General features: G+C 41.6%; 1 protein-coding gene across 1 annotated transcript in view; it reads right to left on the bottom strand.

Annotated features, from left to right (window-relative positions):
* The window catches only part of SCD5 (stearoyl-CoA desaturase 5), a 152,694-nt gene that overhangs the window by 29,843 nt on the left and 102,198 nt on the right, over positions 1-20,653 (bottom strand). The window contains exon 3 of the mRNA XM_047091707.1: positions 8,905-9,110. Coding sequence (XP_046947663.1) covers positions 8,905-9,110 — 206 coding nt within the window. The remainder of the gene's footprint in view (positions 1-8,904; positions 9,111-20,653) is intronic.

The raw sequence follows: 20,653 nt of genomic DNA on the forward strand, positions 1-20,653 counted from the left end.
AAGATAAGTTTTCTGTTATGAAAATCTTTCTCCACTTTTTTACCTTTCTCATAAAAAAGAGACAATGAAAAGGCAAAAACGGTCTTTTTCTCTGATGGCATAATCCATTGGTAATACATCTAACTTTTAAGAGAATAAATAAGTATTAAATAAAAGCCTCTTATAAGAGTATTGGTTCTCTCCCTACTGGATAAAGCCTTGGAGCTGGAACCACATACATGACTGAAGGACTTTTTATTCCAAGAAAATATTAAAAGATTATTCTCTACGTGGTCTCAAAAGAGAGCCAAGAATTGATGATATCTAAGTATTACTGAGAATTTATACTTCCACAAAAATGTCTTTCATAAAATTTAATCTTGCCTTAACTACTACATAATTACTTAATTTTTACATTAAAACTTAGCTAAGATTTCTTGGCAGCTTTGGTAGCAACGAATATTTTACTAGAGAGAATAAATTAGTGCAAACATCTGCTATTCTTTTTTGACATGGTTAATTGAGGCCACAGGGAGCCAGAATATTTAGAATTCAAGTCCAGAATCCAGATACCATCATCTACATGATACAGTTATTGAAAGGATCAGAGATAATGTGTGAAAAGACACAATGTAAGTGCATAATAGGCAGTTAGTAAATGGTAGTTATTATTGACTACGGAAGTATATCAAAGATGCATGAAGTCACCTTCGCTGCCATCAACAATGAAGCTAAGATAACACTTTACAAACAGCAGTTCCAGAATCTACTGACACCTGTTAGTTAATATGTCTAACATGCTAGTCAATGATGTATTCAGATTCCAGACATTTGAGAAACTGTCTCCTCATCTTGCCAGGGGAATTTCACATAGAAATGGAATGGTCAGTGTGGGGAAAAAAAAAATGACAATACAGTTGATGTATTTTTATGTGCATGCACACACACACACACACACACACACACACACGGAGGGGGAGAGAGAGAGAGAGAGAGAGAGAGAGAGAGGAAGTTTTCATAAAGTTCTCATAGGAAAAGTACCTCTTACACAGGCAAACAAATAACATTTTGACCTGGAAATTTTTAAAAAGTCAAAATTAGTCATTGAATTATATGCCACACTGGTTTCTCTCTCACCTAAATTTTTAACCACTAAAATAGGGAAATTTTGGTGTTAATGCTACAGCTTCAATACTGGACCATCTCAGTCTTGTATCCCAGAGTATAATTTGGTTCTCTGGCTATAGCAATCAGTTGCTTTAGAAAGGCCAAAGGTTTAAGAAGAAGAGTAAAGGATGTTGTACCTCTTCCATTGACTTTTAACAAAAGGAATCTAATTAAATACAGTTTACACTTCTTTAGCTGATTTGATCATCTTCCTTGGAACTTAGAGATTCATAATTTTAACTTCTGGCAACTACAGCTGGATGCAGGGAACACTATTCAAAGAAAAATTATTTCATCCTCAAAACTTTCACAGCCCCAAGACAAGATGCAATGATTTGAGATGAGGACAGAATGGGAGAGAAGATTCCAGGGCTCAAGCTGTTAACCAAAGATAGACTACCCCTCAGAAATGGAAGCCAAGATTCATGAAGAGAGAATATTTACATGCAGAAGTAATGTATGGAAAGAATAAATCAGAACAAGATCATGACATGAGGAAAGAATACAAGAGGACAAAAATTCCTCATCTCCCTCCAAAAAGAAGAAAAAGTCTGCCTGAACAATTGGCTAAATGGCTTTTATTCTCTAATAAAACTATGCAAGAGGAAGAACTTCATGGCTTGGAGAACACAGTGTGACTGATGAGGGAAAATGTACCCATGCAGAGAAGGGCACAAAGGCAGGAACAAAGCCCTCCGGCAGGTGAAGAGACAAAGACTGTGAGGACAGAAAGAGGCAAATAGACAAGAGGAAGTGAACCAAAACAGATTCATGGAACAGGGACTGAGTAACAAGAGAAATGGAAAGGGGAGCAGCAAAAGTATCTTTCTGTGGAGAGAGAGGCCCAGTCAGGCAGGGGGGCAGATGTATGGTGGGGGCATCCTCTCGCACATCCCCAAACCCAAGTGGGGGAACTCTAGAAAGAGGGAGCAAATATTTTCCAGAATCTGGTTCTCCTGTGGACTGTTCCATCCCCTGCACCTAGAACAATTTCTGGTATATAGTGGGTGCTCAAAATATAGTTCTTGAATGAAAAGTGATATATGCAGAAACGAGAAGAAAGCTGAATCCTGAGAAACACCATGTGCCTCATCACTTACATTATTTATTTTTGTTTTTATTTTTAAATTTTATGTAAATCCAAGTTAGTTAACATATAGTATAATAACGGTTTCAGGAGTAGAATTCAGTGATTCATCACTTATATATAACACCCAGTGCTCATCCCAGCAAGTGCTCTCCTTAATGCCCATCACACATTTAGCCCACCCCCGCAACCTTCCCCACCCAACAACCCTCAGTTTGTTCTCTGTATTTAAAAGAGTATCATAAGAGTATGATTTGCCTCCCTCTCTGTTTTTATCTTAATTTTCCTTCCCTTCCCCTATGTTCATCTATTTTGTTTCTTAAATTCCACATGTGAGTGAAATCATATATTTATCTTTCTCTGACTTATTTTACTTAGCATAATACATTCTAGTTCCATCCATGTTGCTGCAAATGGCAAGATTTCATTCTTTTTGAATATTTGTAATATTCCCTTGTATATATACACCACGTCTTCTTTATCCATTCATCAGTTGATGGACATTTGAGCTCTTTCCATAATTTGGCTATTGTTGGTAGTGCTGCTGTAAACATTGAGGGTGCATGTGCCCCTTTGAATCAGCATTTTTGTATCCTTTAGATAAATAACTAGTAGCATAATTGCTGGGTTGTAGGGTAGCTCTGTTTTTAATTTTGGGGGGAACCTCCATACCGTTTTCCAGAGTGGCTTCACTGGTTTGTATTCTCACCAGCAGCGCAAAAGTGTTTCCCTTTCTCCACATCCTCACCAAAATCTGTTGTTTCCTGAGTTGTTCATTTTCTCATGGCTTACATTATTAAGGTGTGAGTTGGCACAGAGTGTACCAAAGAGCTGGGATCTGCATATAGCATAAACAAGTGATGTTCACCTTGGAGCCAGTTTGGTTTTACTGTTGCAGGACCATTAAGGACCCAAGTGAGACGGGCAGTGATCAAACTAAGGGTAATTGATGTGCAAAGGAGTAGCAGAGGGTGGTTGTGCTTAAAAGGCACTGCTTCCATGTCCCCGAATCTCACCCACATGACTAGATGTTTGAATATCTCATCATCCAGGTCCTCTCATTTGGGGATCATTTTCTGTAGAGTTTTCCACAAATTGCAACTAACCAACTAAGGCCTTGAATGTACTCAGCCACTCAGCGTCACTAATATCTAGAGAAGAGCTGTTCTATTAACTTAGCAACAAGTAGGGTAGGTCCCCAAGGAAAATGGACTCAGAATAGAAAGAGACTCCCTGGGGGCCCCACAGGAACCCTGATGAAAAAGCAATGGATTTTGTCAACTGAGATGGGATTATGTTGGTTGTAAATTCCCAGATGACTCATCCCAGTCCCTAGGGGATCCCCCACATGGAAGATGAGGGGATGAGATAGACAAGTGAAAATAAGTCAATTGTAGACTTGTCTGACTGCTCTGCCCTGGCAATTTGATGTCACCAACACAGAAATACATGTGGGGTTTGGACAGAGGATTGACATAAAGACACAAAAAGGAGGATGTCACTGAGAGATGTGATGCTATTGTTGAAGAAAGAAAAAGACTAATGATAACAGACCAGGGGGAAATTGAAGTGAAGGAGGTCTTAAATAGATTCTAGCCATTCAAGTGTCAATCTTATTGGAAAGGCAAAATTTACACATTTTCATACCTTTCCAGGGTTTCAAAACAGAAGTGTTTTACCTTTCTGAATCACTCCAACCATTTTTCTCTTAGCTAATCCCATACTATGGCAATGAGGCAAGGACCTTGTTTTCATGTGTCTGGCTTAGTATCCTTGTTAACTCCTTCAAAAATACACATGACATTGTCTGCATGCTACTTCTAAGGGTATTTCTTATCTAATATGGGAATCAATGGGATAAGCAAAGCATTAGGAAGAACAGCCTCTGGATTTTTATCCTCATTCTGCCATCTCGGAAAAATGATGTGAGATTCCAGTTTCTGCTTAGAAAATGGTGGCAGAAAGGCCACTCACTTGCTTTATAATGAAAACGTTGTCAGACTGAGCCACTTGTGATGCCTGGTTATTTTGCTTAAGTAATTAAGTACCTACAGGAGAGCCTACCTCATACCAATTCGTACTTTCTTCCATGGGAACAAAACCAGGAATTGATGCAAGGGTGTAAGGCATCAACCAAGAAACTACATTTCCTGACATGGTTAATGAGAGGTGCGTGGATAGGCTATATGTGGCTCCTGGGAAAGCTCCTTATAGGTGACTGACTCAGGTGAGCAGTGTTACCCCTCACCCTCACCTTCCTTCTGATTAGGGCTCCAGTGGTCACATTGGACCTTAAAATGAAAGAATGAAAGTCACATGCTAAGGTTGGTGGAGCAGAAAGATCAAAGAATCTGGTTTTCAACTGGCACTGTTGCTACCATAACCTGGGCCTTCACAATTCTTTCATATGTGACGGAAATAAACTTCTATTCTGTTTTGGCCAAACACAATTCCTAACTGACAGACCTACTGCCAGTCTTATGAGTGGCCCCCTTCTAGGCTCACCCTGATATTCATAGAGCCCAGACCAGGAACAGAGGTGGAGGCCCTTAGCCTGTGATCTGCCCCATTCTCTTTCCACCCCTAGTTCTATCCTCTTTCTATGGACAGCCAAACTCATCTCCAGGCTAACACTGCCTCTTGGCCACTGTTCAGGACTAGGGTGTACACATCTCTACCAGGAGGACAGAGCCCTGGAGAGGCCAGTGTAGGTTCTGGAAGTAGGCTCAGAGCCATTTGGACAGGGAAATCTAGGTTCCTTGGAGCCCAAGGCAACGTATACAAGTGGGAGAAGATTCCAGGTGGTATGTGCCTCTGCCCTGTGATCTCCTCACCCTGTAGGGAAAAGCACAGCTCTTGTAGGCATAGAACCTCAGGCAGGGCTCAGTTGCCAAAGTCTGAATGTGATACCACTAGCTTCTCTCCCTCTCACCTCCTAATGCCTGCCATTTTGTCACTCACAACCAGGCAGCAGAGCAAAACTTGAAGCAGTCCAGTTAACTACTTGTTATCATAGCCTTGGTAAAATTTTCTTTAGAGGAAAAGTCTAGAATTATAGCTTGAACTGTGTTGTCCTCCTGTTATGTTTAATGCCACTATCTTCTCTCTTTTGTTATACTGTATAATGGAAAGTTGATCAAGCCTGGCTCTCTGACAAGGCAAGCTTTTATTTGGTAAACTGTCATGAGGATGGCTGAGCACAAGTTTATCAACCAACTGCAATATTAGTGCTGGAGCAGCACTAACATTAGTGAATTAGCTACAAACCCTGGGGATCAAAACCAGAACAGAGCCTGGTGCCCTCAGAGAACCATAGAGGAGCAGGTGGGGATTCTGACAAGGAGATCAACTCTATAAGGTGTACTATCAAAGTGACCCAGGGCCGAATCTCTGTTATGCAAGGAGTCTCCCATTCAGCTAAGGGTAGCAAGGACTTAGACTTGATGTGGCAGTCCTGCCAATGACAGGGTCCATCCCTCCTCCAGCTTACACCCCAAGTGCAAGGACTCATTCTTTAAGGAATCTGTTGCCTCCATATAGTCTGACTGGCAGAACCAATAAAGCTGGCTTCACAGACTTGAAAATATCCAAACCCTTGTACTACCTCTGTGTATTCTGGAAGCTCTCTCCTTTAGTGCAGTGATTCTAAGCCTTATTTCAGATTATGGATCTCTGTGTTCTCCAGGCTGGATAATTACCAATGAACATGAGTACTCACCTACACTTAAGAGAACTGTTGTAACCCTTTTCAAACAGCAAGGTATAATCAAAAGAACACGGAGCAAATAATTTGAGATGTAGGTGCTTGCCACAGGGTAATATTTGTGTCCCCCCAAAATTCACACGTTGAAACCTAATTCCCAGTGCAATGGCATTAGGAGGTGGGCCTTTGGGGGGTGATTAGGTCATGAGGGTGGAGGCCTCACAAATGGGATTAGTGTCCTTACAAAAGAGACCCCCAGAGAGCTCCTTCCCCCCTTCTTCCATGTGTAGAAACAGCAGGAAGGAGGCTGTCTATGAAGCATGAAGAGAGCTCTCACTAGACACCAAATCTGTGGCACCTTGATTTTGGACTTCCCAGCCTGCAAAACTGTGAGAAATAAATGTAGCTGTCTAAGTTACCTAGTCTATGGTATTTTTGTTATAGCAGCCCCAAAAGACCAAGGCAGTACTTCTATCCCCAACCTTCTATCTATATTTTGTTTATTAGTTTTCCCATAGGAGAAATGGAAGGCATGAGCTAAATGATTTACAAAGTCCCTCCCTGTTCTAAAGTTCAATGGCTCTATATAGTTCTATGTATCGACAGATATATTAAATATCCTTTCCCCCATCTTCATCTAACTTCTTGTCATCTTTCAGGTCTTGGCTTAGAAGCTAGTTTCTTTCCTAGGCCCTCCCTCACCCTCACCAGCCCGTATTGTGTTCCTGTGGCACGCTTTTACAATACTTCTCTCACGAGGGTATAACTGTCTGTACATTTATTTGTGGGATCCCTGCTGGTCTGCAAATCTGGGGGATACAGCCGCCAATCTTGAAGGTTGTATCCTCAACACCAATTCTTAGCAGGAGCTCAATGGTATATACGAAATGATGATATGACTGGATGATATGAGTGGATGGATAGCTACAACCCCCTTTGGTCACTGGGCTGGTGAGGAAAGATATTCTCAGGTAACTATTTAGGGAACATGCTGAAATAGTCTCTGTTCTTCTGCTTGCATTTAGAAATAGTCTTTGGACATAAGTGCCATGAGTACAAATCTAATGAATCAAATTACCACATTTTTAAGGAAAAAGATCTTCCATTTTTATGGTGAGAGAAACCCAGACTATTATACTCAGCCCAGTTCTCATTAATAAAATAGAAGATCCTTTGCCTTCTCATCTGAGCTCTTCAAATTAATCTAAGGCCTGATTGTCCCAAAGCATTACTAATTATATAGCAACATCATTTATATCACAGAATTGGAAACAACACACATATTCAGCTGCAGAGTGATCATTAAATAAACCGTGACACTCAACTAGTGAACTCACACAGCCTTCAACAATGGTGCCTCCAACATAATCTGAAGTTCAAAAGCAAGACATAAAATTACATATGCAGTATGCTTGTCATCATGTGAAATATATCAGATATGTGGACAAAATATGGAAAGATACACTACAGATTATTAATTGTGGCTGTGTTTATGTGTTAGGACTTGAATTATTTTCTTTCCACTGTTCTGAATTTTGCAGATTTTCTTTAATGATTTTTAAGACTTTATGTTTATGGTGAAAAATCAAAACGAATAAATCATTTAATTGTTCATCAAAAACCTCTTGTTATTTTCTGCTAGAGAACTTTTGGCTACTGATACTGGGTGTGTCCACCAGAAAGAGCTGTGTTGAGGCACACAGTGACCCTCTGGAGAAACCAACAGAAGCAGGGGATGGAAACACACTGAGTCCTCTGAACTAGCAACTGCCTGTGGAATAATAATAATCACTGATCTAAGCTCTTAACTATGAGCCAGGCATTTCCCATACATTTTTTTTCCATTATGTGCTCATAAGAACTGTGGGAGATAATGGTCAAGAGCCAGTCTTTACTAGCACATGGAGGAGCCACAAAGTTTGATCCTAGGCAGTCTATCTCCACGGTCCGCCATTTTCTCACTATGTGCTGCTGCCCACTCCAATGTAAAGAGGGAGGCCGGGGGGAAAGTGAGCACAATTCTAAGCCATACTTCCTTTCATGCAAGAATCGTTTGTGTCAGACAAAGGCACAGCCTCCATTTCTGTTTTCAGGAGTTTCTATTCAGATAAGGTCTCAAATATGACTCTTGCTTGTCAGTGGAGATGGCCTCTGGTAACCACGTTTTCACCATATTATATCAAGACTCTAGCCAGAGTGTAATTCATAAATTGTCTCTCTTTGCACATAAATTCATTACTTTGGGGCAAAAAGCCCATTTATAAATGCTCTCATAGTTGCCAACTTTGCAGATCCAGACCAACATGGACATAGTCTATGCCAGCTTCCTGGTAAAGGTGAAAAATAGCCACTCTATCTGCCAGCACAATTACAAGTGATTTTCTCCATATGCCTGTTGAGAGTAGATTTATCCTGTAAATGCTGACTGGCTGAATACGCTCAGCTAACACCATTAGTGCACACAAGCATTTTGAGGCTCTCTGTTACATGATCACATTTCCTCTGCAGAAAATCTACTCGTGTAACATTTCTAGGAGTCAGGGGAAGAGAGCCATCACTATAAGAGAATTCCAGGAGAACAGAGAAGTATACCTGGATAGAGTCCAATGCTGTTGGAGTCAAGGATCACTAAAATGAAGTAAGTTCTCCCCGCCCTCCCCACCACCCCAGGGAAACTCTAATGGGGGAGTAGGGAACTACAGAAAAAGATTCCATGAAATCAGTCATGTGGGTTGGTCTGAAGGAAATGACATTTGGGCATAAAGGAAATCCATTTAAAATTAAAATTAAAACAATTGTGTAAATAGGGAAGACTTAATGAGCAAAAGAAAATGAATAAACAGAGATAAATCCTAATAAGAGAGTAAGTGGTATGAGGAGAACTACTTGGGGGTATTATTGCACTCCATTGTGCTCTGTCTCTTGGTCCTGTCCCCGAGGGACAAGTCTATGGTGTCTGTTCACTTACTTTCTCTGGAATCGGACCACAGGATCAGCCAGCAGGTCAGTGAGGTCAAGTTTTCTCCCCTTCTCAATGACATCTGGATGTTTGCGAACAAAGAGCCACCCGATATGAGAGAAGAAGAAGCCCCGACGGGCATTGTGTGGGTCAGCATCGGTCTCTGAGTACTTGTGGTGGACTCGGTGGTCCCTGGACCACTCGAAGATGTCATTCTGCAGAGAGAACACAGACCCTGAGTGAAGAGACAAAGCACCCTGGCGCCTTCTTGAAAACTTAGCCTCCCTCTATGCCTCACCCCCACCCCCCTACCATCCTCACCACTGACTTCTACTTTGCTCCCATCCTCAACCCACAACCTCTTCACCTCAATTTCAATCCCTGGGGTTGGTCTGGGATGATTTCCATGAAAATAAGAGGAAATCTTCACTTAGTAGGAATCTTCGCTTGTGTTTGAGATGTGCCTGCTGCAGGAGATCCAGGCTTGTTGAGTGAATGAGAGGGGAAACCTGAACGTTCTGGTGGGGGTTACTGAAATCTCCTGGGAGAGCATTCATATCAAGAAAAGAGAGATCCAGTCTCAAGATGAAGTCTTGTTGTCAGAGGAGAGGGGCAATCTTGAGTATGAAAGAAGGCTGGTTCTTGGCCTGAATCTCTCTGGCCTCCTCATTTTTTTTTTTTTAATTTTTTTAAATTATTATTATTTTTTATTTTTTTTAACGTTTATTTATTTTTGAGACAGAGAGAGGCAGAGCATGAACGGGGGAGGGTCAGAGAGAGAGGGAGACACAGAATCTGAAACAAGCTCCAGGCTCTGAGCTGTCAGCACAGAGCCCAACGCGGGGCTCGAACTCACGAACTGCGAGATAATGACCTGAGCCGAAGTCGGACGCTCAACCGACTGAGCCACCCAGGTGCCCCCATCTCATTCTTTAATAGCCTTCATATCCAACTTACAGAGAGCAGGAAGCCAGTAAGTAAAAACCCAAAAGCTACTTCACCAAATCTCTGCAAAATACCAAGACACAAATAATACTGTTTGAGGAGTGCTCTAACAGTGTGTCACAGGAAGGGAGGGGAAGTGATTTTGGTTCCTTGAGGAATCTGATGTACTTGGCCATAGGAGAAGAAATGCTTAAGGTACAGGCTGTGCTTAGTGGAATCCCAAGAGAGACTCTGGTGCCCAGGCAAAGAGAAGCATTGTCTAGCAGATTCTGCCAAACCCAGGCACACATGGGGGACACATCCTATTGATCGCCCTATGATGGGAGACAGAAGAAGGGTGTCCAGAGACTGGAGGTCCTGGGTGAGCTATCAAGGGCACCAACCAATGTCATTTAGGCTGATATTATTAATGACACTTTATCAGTACCCATGGGCCAGTGGTATCTATAGACTTTCAGTTTATACTCAGTTTTGTTTTTCGCGGACAATGTTTTCAAAACTTTGAGCAGACAAATTATTCTGGGAAGTAGTGCTTTTGATAGGAAAACTAGTCTGAAAATAAAAATAACTTTATAGGGGTGCCTGGGTGGCTCAGTTAAGTGTCCAACTCTTGATTTAGGCTCAGGTCATGATCTCACGATTCGTGAGTCTGAATCCCTCATCTGGCTCTATTCTGACAGTGTGGAGCCTGCTTCGGATTCCCTCTTTTCTGCTCTCTCTCTGCCCCTCCCCGACTCGTGCTTTCTCTCTCTCTCAAAATAAACAAACTTAAAAAATAAAATAAAAATAAATTTATGTAGTGCATAAGCCCCTTTGTTTTAAAAAAAGATCATAATGTTTTTATACCATACTATTCAGGACATAGTTATGTTTTCACTAGAAATCTGCCATTTTACAGGTATTGGCTTCATCCTGTTGATGAGAAGGGAAGGAACTGTTTTATTCTCAAAGTTCCAATAGTTTCTTTAACCAAAAGGGGGTTCATTGAGTCTCTGGCTCATCCAATGCTGCTGGAAGGTTACTCAACTTTGTTTATCCAATAGCACCCCTGAAAGCTTCTCAATTTGCTTCATCCTTGGGTAATAGGACAAAGAGAGGGGAGGTAGAAAGACCTTAAGAGTTATGTGCTCAGCTTTGACTATAAAAAGAGAAAAGAGGTTCTTGGTAGTCTGTGCAAGGCAAAAATTATAGCCTGGCTTCGTGAGATAAGAAAGAAGTCTTTTAAGGGCACCTGGTGGCTCAGTCGGTTGAGCGTCCGACTTCAGCTCAGATCATGATCTTGCAGTCTGTGAGTTCAAGCCCCGCGTCTCTGTGCTGACAGCTCAGACCCTGGACCCTGTTTCCGATTCTGTGTCTCCCTCTCTCTCTGCCCCTCCCCCGTTCATGCTCTGTTTCTCTCTGTCCCAAAAAATAAATAAACGTTGAAAAAAAAAAAAGAAAGAAGTCTTTAGATTTTACCAGAGTATTTAAACACAGTGGTTGGAAAGAGAAAGTATTTATTATTTATAACCATAGAATCTGGAGTTAGAACGGAATTTCAAATGTCAGTGAAGACCACTGCAGCCCAAGGCATAATTAATTCCTTTTGCATTAGTTTATTGCAATGTCCAAATGAACGTAGGAAGAAAGGGGAATACTCTGTCCCCAATTCACAGACAGCAAAATTAAGGCTTAGAAGAATTTTGCTTAAGTTCATTGAATAGGTCAAAACAGTAATGGAAAAAAGATAGTGCTCCTTCAATTCTTGGTTCACTCTCTTTCAACAAGGTATTTCCCTTATTCTCTAAATTTAGAGGGAGGAAGTCTTTTACAGAGAACTTTCATTTTCCTTGTTAAAAGATTATATTTGTTCTTTATCACAATGCAATTTTATAAAAACTCTGAGTAGAGGCTTCTGAAGAACTAGAAACATTATTCTCACACAACTAAGCATAATACAATCACAACAAAAGAATGGTGAAGACAGGTCGGAACAGAGATGTTTATTTGCTTTAACTCCTCTTACCTGGATGTCTTCCCAAAAGAGGCCACTTAGCCTGCAACAGTGAAATGAAGCAAGGGTTTTGGCCAGATTCCAAATGTCCGAGCATATCATCGAGCCCAAAATACTTTAAGATGAATTTTTAAAAAAATCTTCTCTTATTGTTTTGTTCTTATTGTTTTTAAAAAATCTTCTCTTATTGTTTTGCTAAAGCAGAGTCCAATGAAAAAGTGATCCAAAGGACAAGATGTAAGCCAACAACAGGGCAGAAGCAAGCAAGATTCGTATGCTTACCCAAGGGCCTTTTTCCTCCTCCTTATCTGCATTTTGCTTCTATCCTGGAGGGATTGGGAATGGGAGCCAACCTGTGAATGGCATTTGTATTTGATGAAAAGCTGTGTGTACCTAGGGTGTGTTTGGTACGGTTAATATATGTGGAAGGGCAAGTGGAGGGCTGATGGGAAGGGTGAGCAAACCTCAGGAGGCGGAGAGTGAGAGAAAACAGCCACTAGCTGCTCCCACAGCCCCAGCAATCTCCTGGTAATCTCTTCAGCCCCTAGAGTTTACAAAGTGCTGACTACTCTTGTCTGGAACTATGTGCCTTACTCCATCATCCTCACTTCACGGGAAAGAAAAACAAAATTGAGGCGTAGAAGGATAGCGAACTTCCATCAATGAACTGACTCTCGAGTATGTGTATTCTGTCTGTGCCCCGTGTGCACATTTCGGTAGGAAATGATATTAAACTCAGTGGCAATTTCTGAAGCCTAAATACTTACACATCCTAACAAATCAATTGACAAATGATTCCCTTTGCGACTCAGAGTTTATACCTTACGGTACTGTCTTAATCTGCCACCTCATTACCTTCATAAGTGGACGCTCACTTTTATCGAGTTTATTGATCATTCCTGGCAAAGAATTGGAGTGGCAAAGAGTGCTACATTAGTTCTAAGAGCCCCCGGTATAACTGAGGCACAGGAAGCTGGGGGCGCTGGAGAAGACCAGGCAGGGGAAGAGAAGCAAATGAGGAGTGGATGGCTCAGGTGGTAGGTTTTGTTATCTGAGGAGCCATACTATGTCTTACTTTGTGTTGTCCAAGAGAAATATAATACAAGAATATATATAACGAAAACTTCCCTGGTAGTCACATTAAAAAAGTGAGAAGACACAAGTAAAATTAACTTTAATAATATATTTTGCTTAATACATCCGAAATATCATTTCAATATATTATTAGCATAAAATTATTAATGAGACATTTTCCATTATTTTTTGGCACCAATTCTTTGAAAGTGAGTGTTTCTTTTTACACTTCTAGTGTACCTCAATTCAGACTGGCTACATTTCAAGTGCTCAGCAGTCACATGTGTTTAGTGGCTACCGTATTGAATAGTGCAGTTCCAACTTAGGGCTTGTCCACTTTTCTATATGGGTGTTACACTTTTAAAAGCTTAAAAAAGTTCAGTGTTGTTTACCGGGAAGAGTGTCAAACTGTCACAAGCCATGTGAAGGGCAAACGGGCTGCACATATCAAAAGCACTAAAATTGTGTCTTTCAATTTAGCAATTTGTTTTCTAACTTTTTTGTTAAGTTTATTTATTTTTGAGAGACACGGAGACAGCTCGAATGGGGGAGGCGCAAACAGAGAGGGAGACAAAGAATCCCAAACAGGCTCCATGCTGCCAGCGCAGAGCCTGATGAGGGGCTCGAACCCACAAAACTGTGAGATCATGACCTAAGCTGAAACCAAGTCAGATGCTTGGTTTTCTAGACATCCAGGCGCCCCTAGAAATTTGTTTTCTAGAACTTATCTTAAGGAAATAATCACAGTTGCATGCAAAGATTTAACCACAGAGATGCAGTGAAAACTGGAAAAACCCTGAATTTCCACATAATGGGATTTGATTGAGTACCTTGTGATACATTCGTGTGTGTGTACATAGGAAGTTTCTGGAGATAACTATTAAGAGAAAAACCTGAGGGTTACCTCAGGGGAGTGAGACTGGGAGGGAGGAGATGAGGAGAAACTTTTATATTTTACTTTATACTCTGAAATTTTTAACAAAAGCATCTCTTGGTTTTGAAATAAAAACCAGTCAACAACAACAACAAAAGGTTACTGTAACATTGACATGGAGTGATGAAAGGGAAAACAGTTAAGAGAAAATAGTTTTGAAAACAATAAGTACAATTTTAATCAAAATGTGTGCGTAAAGATAGAAAAAATAAAGGAAGTGTGTAAGTCAACCTGTTTTAGAGTGGTTCTCTCTAGGAGATGGCATGGCAGGTATTTTCAAAATTTTTCTTTTAGTTTGCCTGTATTTTCTAAATTGTTATAATAAACGAGGTTTTTGTTTTGTTTTGTTTTGATTTTTGGAATATGGGGTAAACAGATTTTTTTAAAAACATTTCTATCCTCCTGAATCTAAACAACCCAGCTTCTGCCATTAGCTCCATGTTAGGAAAAACTACATGAAAGAGTAAGATTTGTCTAGTAATCTGGTCAGTTCCACATCTTCACACCGTTCTTCTTCTATCTTTTGTTCTTCTTAGCACGCATCAACCAACCACACCTCAATCAGTGTGACGGTGCCCTTGCTGAAGTGCACCCTGTGTCTTGTACCTTTAATACTTCACTCTCCGTCATAGGTAACGTCCCTGAACAGGGTCCCTGCTGAGACTGTGGAAATTGAAATTGATCGTGCGGTGATTTTTTCCTTCATAAGCACGGCCTTTGAGTATTATCTGGGACTTGAGCAAAGGTAATCAATCTCAAAAGCTCCACTGAAGCAGATTATGAAACAACACGCTCTATCAGAACTACTTTTCCCCAACTTCCTTTTATGATCAAAATAATTCTCGAATCTAGTCCTCTAAAATGGCAATAGGGGAGCCTGTCTTTTGAAGCCCGCATAATTTCCACTGGTTAGCAAGATGAAGGCTAAATGTAAACTGTATTTTTAGCTTGTCCCAGTCAACAGATCTGAGACCAGAAGCGTCGATCAGCTTTCCCCCAGCCTAGCTGCAAACAGATGTGTGCTTCTGAACAGACACCACCGAGGTCGTTCTGTCCCCTACCTCAATTGTTCCAAAAGGGGAAATTTACCAGGTGGCCTCAACACAGAGCCAAAGGGAATTCCGTCTGTGTCTGTAACACATCTTTGTTTCTAGTCAGTAGTGAAAAACAAACTAGGACCAACATGTCAGCTCCGACAGTCAGGTTTTAGAGGAGAGAGAGACAGAGACAGAGAGAGAGAGAGAGAGAAAGAGAGAGAGAGACAGAGTCTTGCGAATGCATGGCATCTTATCTGGAAAAAGAGTCATTCTACCAAGGGGATCAGAGAAGAGAAGACACTGCTGCCTCCACTCTTTAGGGCCCATAAAGCTCATTTGAAATAGACTTTATCTCAGTCTCTGGGGTCTGAATTTAATCTCCTCCAGTTCAGATGACAACATTGTACTATTCAAACAGTGAAGAACACTCAGTGCTTTCCCCATTGTTGATACTGGGTCAGCACTGATATCCCTCCAGATAACACTGACAATCTGTAAGAAGAACCCAGAAAGTCCCCAAGAAGGGCCTGGCAGAAGTCTATACCACCTGGCAAACTGTAGCTTCCGGAGAACAAGTTACCACCTGCCGACCAGCCTTCAGGTGGCACTTGGCCTGGGGAGGTTTTTTTATTTAAAAAAATTTTTTTTAATGTTTTCATTTATTTTTGAGACAGAGAGACACAGAGCATGAGCAGGGGAGGGTCAGAGAGAGGGGAGACACAGAATCTGAAGCAGGCTCCAGGCTCTGAGCTGTCAGCACAGAGCCCGATGCGGGGCTTGAACTCACAGAGGGTGAGATCATGACCTGAGCTACTCTGAGAGATCATGACCTGAGCTGAAGTCAGATGCTTAACCAACTGAGCCACCCAGGCACCCTGGCCTGGGGAGGTTTTATAAGATGGTTAAGAGTTGAAAACCAACTTTCATGATTTAAAAAGTGCTGACAAAACTTAAAGATTGCAAAGAAGGAAAGGGGTGTTTTATGTTTTCTTTTATTACTCCATTGTTTAAATCTCTTACAATGAGAAACACATTTTTTTAAATGTTTATTTATTTCTGAGACAGAGAGAGACAGAGCATGAGTGGGAGAGGGGCAGAGAGAGAGGGAGACACAGAATCCGAAGCAGGCTCCAGGCTCTGAGCTGTCAGCACAGAGCCCGACGCAGGGCTCGAACTCACAAACTGAGAGATCATGACCTAAGCCGAAGTCAGACGCTCAACCAACTGAGCCACCCAGGTGCCCCGAGAAACACATTTTTAACACACATTCTAAAAATGGCTTGGGAAGTCCTCTTGGTAGACAAATTGACCTCCTGTGAATCTTTCCAATTTGATTTTGGGAGGTATTTTTGGTCAGTGATGTGACCACTGTGCTAGTCTCCTGAGCTATATCTCCTTCCCTCAATGAGTCAAAATTTCAGGAAGAAAGGGCTTTGATAATAATGACAGCCCAGTAGCCAAGGATACACCTTGCTCCTAGATCTTGCTTTTTAAATATCACTTCGCATTAAAAGGAGTCGGTACTTTGATGATATGGCCGATGTCAGGCCTAAGGCAGGAAAAGTACAAGAGGAATGTGGTATATTTTGTTGTGCCAGAAAGTCAAGAATTGCTCAAGACATGATGGGAATGTATGAAAAAAGACATAGGAGTCCACTTGTAGTGCCTCCCACTGAACAAACTGGGATAATTTGATAAATAATTGGAGGCATTAAGATGACTAACAGTAATGAGTTAAAAACCATTTCATAAAATAAAAATCCATGAATAAATAAATAAATAGGTAGAAGAAATCATGGAGTGTGAAAATCATTGTTTTGCAGGTGCCATGGCAATAGTTGATTCCAGCAAGAATCACCCATGTGTGCTGAAACTACTAGGTAAAAGGTTGATGGAGGAAAAATATTTACATAGGCTTATAATATCTCAGCATAAATCACTTATTAATTACCAAAGGAAAAATAGTCATCTTACAGGAGACACTGAGTAAACACCACCTTAACTAAGCGATCAAAGTTCATACTACCTATAATGGTATAATGACAAAGCGATATCATATGCTTCTTATTTGATGCTCAGGACACAGGATTATTAATGCATTCCCGACAAAAATGCACAGAATGTAAGTAAGAGAAAACATGAGCAAACCAAAATGGGAGACCCTCTACAAAATAGCTAGTCTATGCATTTCAAAAATGTCAATGTCATAAAATCAAGGGAAGACTGAGGGAATATTCTACTTGGAAGGAGACTAAAGGGTCATCACAACTCATTGTAATACAGGATCCAGAACAAGTTCTTGGGCTAGGATCATGGATATAGCATTTTATCAACATTAAATCCCCTGATTTTGGTCCATGTTCTGTGTTCTTACAAAATGTCTTTCCTATTAGGAACTACAAAGTGAAGTCTTTAGAAATGAAAAGGTATGATGTTTATAGCAGTCTCAAATGATTAAAAAAAAAAAAAGGAACGCAGAAGAATGCATATACACACATATGGAAAAGGAAAGAGAGTAATAAAGCAAATAAGGCAATAATGTCAATAATTAGTGAGTCTGGGTAAAGGGTATCCAGGATTCTTCATGGTATTTTTGCAAGTGTTTTGTAAGTTCGAAATTATTTCAAAATAAGAAGTCACAACTGCAAAGAAAAATGTCAAGGGCACCTTTAAAAATCTCAGATTTTCTCCTTCCATTCCATTTCTACCCTGCCACCCCATTCAGGCTTTTGTCAGTCTGCTTGACTCCTGTAATAGCCTTCTAGCTCATAGGGCCTTCAGTCCTTTCCCCTTGGGCAATACATGTGGTACATTGTGACCATCCTCTCCATATTCATACTCCCCAAATACCTATCATCCTCTTGTTTATTATCCAACAACCTCTCCGCGCTACTTTTCTCACCAAGCCTAAACACTTCTTCTTCTGACAATCAAAGAGCTTCAACTGGTCTGATCATCCTTATCTTTCCCACTTCATTTATTCTTTAATTGGACAAATATTTACTGACTGTTGGTATGTGCTAGGAGATAAGAAACAGGACAATCAAGGCTCTATCCTCAAGGAGTTTATATTGTATGGAGGAGACAAACATAAAGTTAAAGGAGTCAACATAAATAAAATCATTTCAGACTCAGATTAGTGCTATGAAGCAAATGTATGGGAGATAATGAAGGGACAGGAAGATAGGCAAGGACTTTCTTATCAGGTAATCCGCAGGCTGGGAAGAGGTGGATGGAAGGGAGAAGGGAGCTATCTGGGGCAGAGGGAAGGACTGGGCAGGATCCAGGAAGTAGGAGACCGGCGTGTTGTGTGCAAGGAGATGGGGCAAGAGTGAAGTCTGAGAGGTATTGTGGTGTAATAAAGAATATATCTGGTCTTTGTCCCCAGTGGTTCCTGGCACAGAGCTTTACAAACCCTTAGAATTTCCGGAGTGATAAAAGGTTTCCTTATTATGCTAATGGGGTGACTGTGATGGGCCCCCAGATAGCTTCAGGATCATGCTGGTCACCAAAAAGACCCACCAGGTGACTAGAGGGTTGGCACTTTGGGAGGGGAGGGGTACTGGAGACTGGGTTCAACCATGTGACCAGTGATTTAATCAACCATACCCCTGTAATGAAACTCCAGTAAAAACTCTGGACACAGGCTTAGAGGAGCTTCTTGACTGATGAAGGCACTGATGTGCGGGGAAGGTAGCACACCTTGATTCCACCGGGAGAAGGCATAGAAGCTCTGCCCGAGGGACCCTCACACCTTGCCCTATGTGTCTCTCCCATTGGTTGGTCTTGATTTTCTAATCAGATAATCAGATCCTTTATAATTAAAACTGTAATGAGAAGTACAACACTTTCTTGAGTTCTGAATTGTTCTGGCGAATTATCAAACCTGAGGGAATTGTGGGAGTTTGTAGCCGGTTGGTGAAAGGCACAAGGGCCAGGAAACCCTACTTGCGGCTGTCACCTGAAGTGGAGGTGGCCATGCGGAGGGCTGAGGCTTTACCTTGTGGGATCTGCTGCCATCTCAGGGACTTAGTGTCAGAATTGTAGTGAAGTGTGCTTGGGGTGGAAAGCGGGTATTGCGATGCAAAAGCCTGATCACTCAGGGCCTTTGAGGCCATCACAACAAGGCTGGATTTCATTCCAAATGCAACGCTAAGCCACCAAAAGATTATTATTATTATTGTTATTGTTATTATTTTTGCTAGAGAGTGGTTTCATTTTCGATAACGTCTGGCTGCAGTACAGAGAGGGGCACGTGTTGCAGGAGGAAGACCAGTTTATGAAGCATTTGCAGTAGTGTAAGCAAGAAATGGTGGTGGCTTGGACCAGAGGGGAGCACAGAGGAGAGGTGTGCAGATGCAAGATATTACCTAGAAAGTGGAACTTGAAGAGATTGGCTAAAAGAGAGCAGTGAGGGATGATGAGGGACATGAAGGAGTCATGAATGACGCCCAGATTTCTGGCAGGGAAAACTAGAAGTGGTCGAGGGGGAGACGGTAGAGTCATGACTTTGGTTTTGGGCACATTGGTTTGGGGAGGCCTAAGAGACGTCCAGGGAGAGACGTCGAGGGAGAGACGTCCTGCAGGTAGCTGGGCTTGCAGCCTGCTATGGCAGTCAGTTTCTTTCTCCAGTCAGACCAACTTTCTACTCTGCGGGGACCCCCTCCAGCATGCCACTATCACTCCTCTCTCTCCACCTGTGCTCAAGTCTTTCCCCTACTTTTCCCTTTCAATTTTTTTTTAACGTTTATTTATTTTTGAGACAGAGAGAGACACAGCATGAATGGGGGAGGGGCAGAGAGAGAGGGAGACACAGAATCGGAAGCAGGCTCCAGGCTCCGAGCCATCAGCCCAGAGCCCGAAGCGGGGCTCGAATTCGCGGACCGCGAGATCGTGACCTGAGCTGAAGTCGGACGCTTAACCGACTGAGCCACCCAGGCGCCCCTACTTTTCCCTTTCTTCCTTGCCTACGCAAATCCTTCTCACCTGTGAAGGTCTAACTCCATTTCTGCATTAGGTTTTATCCCAGTACCCTAGCCCGTATTCATATTTCGGCAGCCCTAAGAGTCAGGATGAAGCTTTGGAGCAATTTAACTCCACACTGTCTTGTAAAAGTCCCCTTTTATCACACAAAAGGCTAGCCGGCTCTCTCAGACTGTCAGCTCCTTATGACAAGGGCCATTTCTTGTACATCTCTTGTATTCCTCAGAAGCACACAGGGGTTTATGCACCTTTAAATTAGAAAGGACTTAACTAGCAGATTTACACAAAAAGCCATAGAGGAGTCAACTGGAGAAGATGAAGATAATCAAATGTGTCTGTCTTCTAAGAGTTTTTAAAAGCAAGGCTAGAAATTTCCTCTAGCATATAAAAGTATAACAATTTTACCATTAATTAAAATTGTTGATTCAGTGGCTCCTATAGCCATTGTACCTTTGGAGCTTAATAAAGCATGTGAAATAGCATCCCTGAAACACTGCTGGGACAAGAGCTCTGATTGGCACTAGCAGGAACTATGACAGGATGATTGAAAGTCTGAACTTTGATAAACAAGGACAAGAGATGAGAAACAGCTCAATTATCTAATGAGGGGGAGGGGGCAGGGGAGGGAGCGCATGGAAGGTCCCGATGTGCCTGAGAGATCTAGTTTTATTTAGCATCTTCATTAATGACTGAGAGGCAAGGCATACACATTTTGTTGATAACGTTTTTTGGTCGTTACCAAATTAGGAGGTGCTGCAGACATCATTGAGGACAGGAAAATAACACAGATGG

This window comes from Lynx rufus, unplaced genomic scaffold (genome assembly GCF_022079265.1).
Source record: "Lynx rufus isolate CCGP_SWC_20201006 ecotype Redwood Valley unplaced genomic scaffold, mLynRuf1.p SCAF_3, whole genome shotgun sequence".
Taxonomy (NCBI): Eukaryota; Metazoa; Chordata; class Mammalia; order Carnivora; family Felidae; genus Lynx; species Lynx rufus.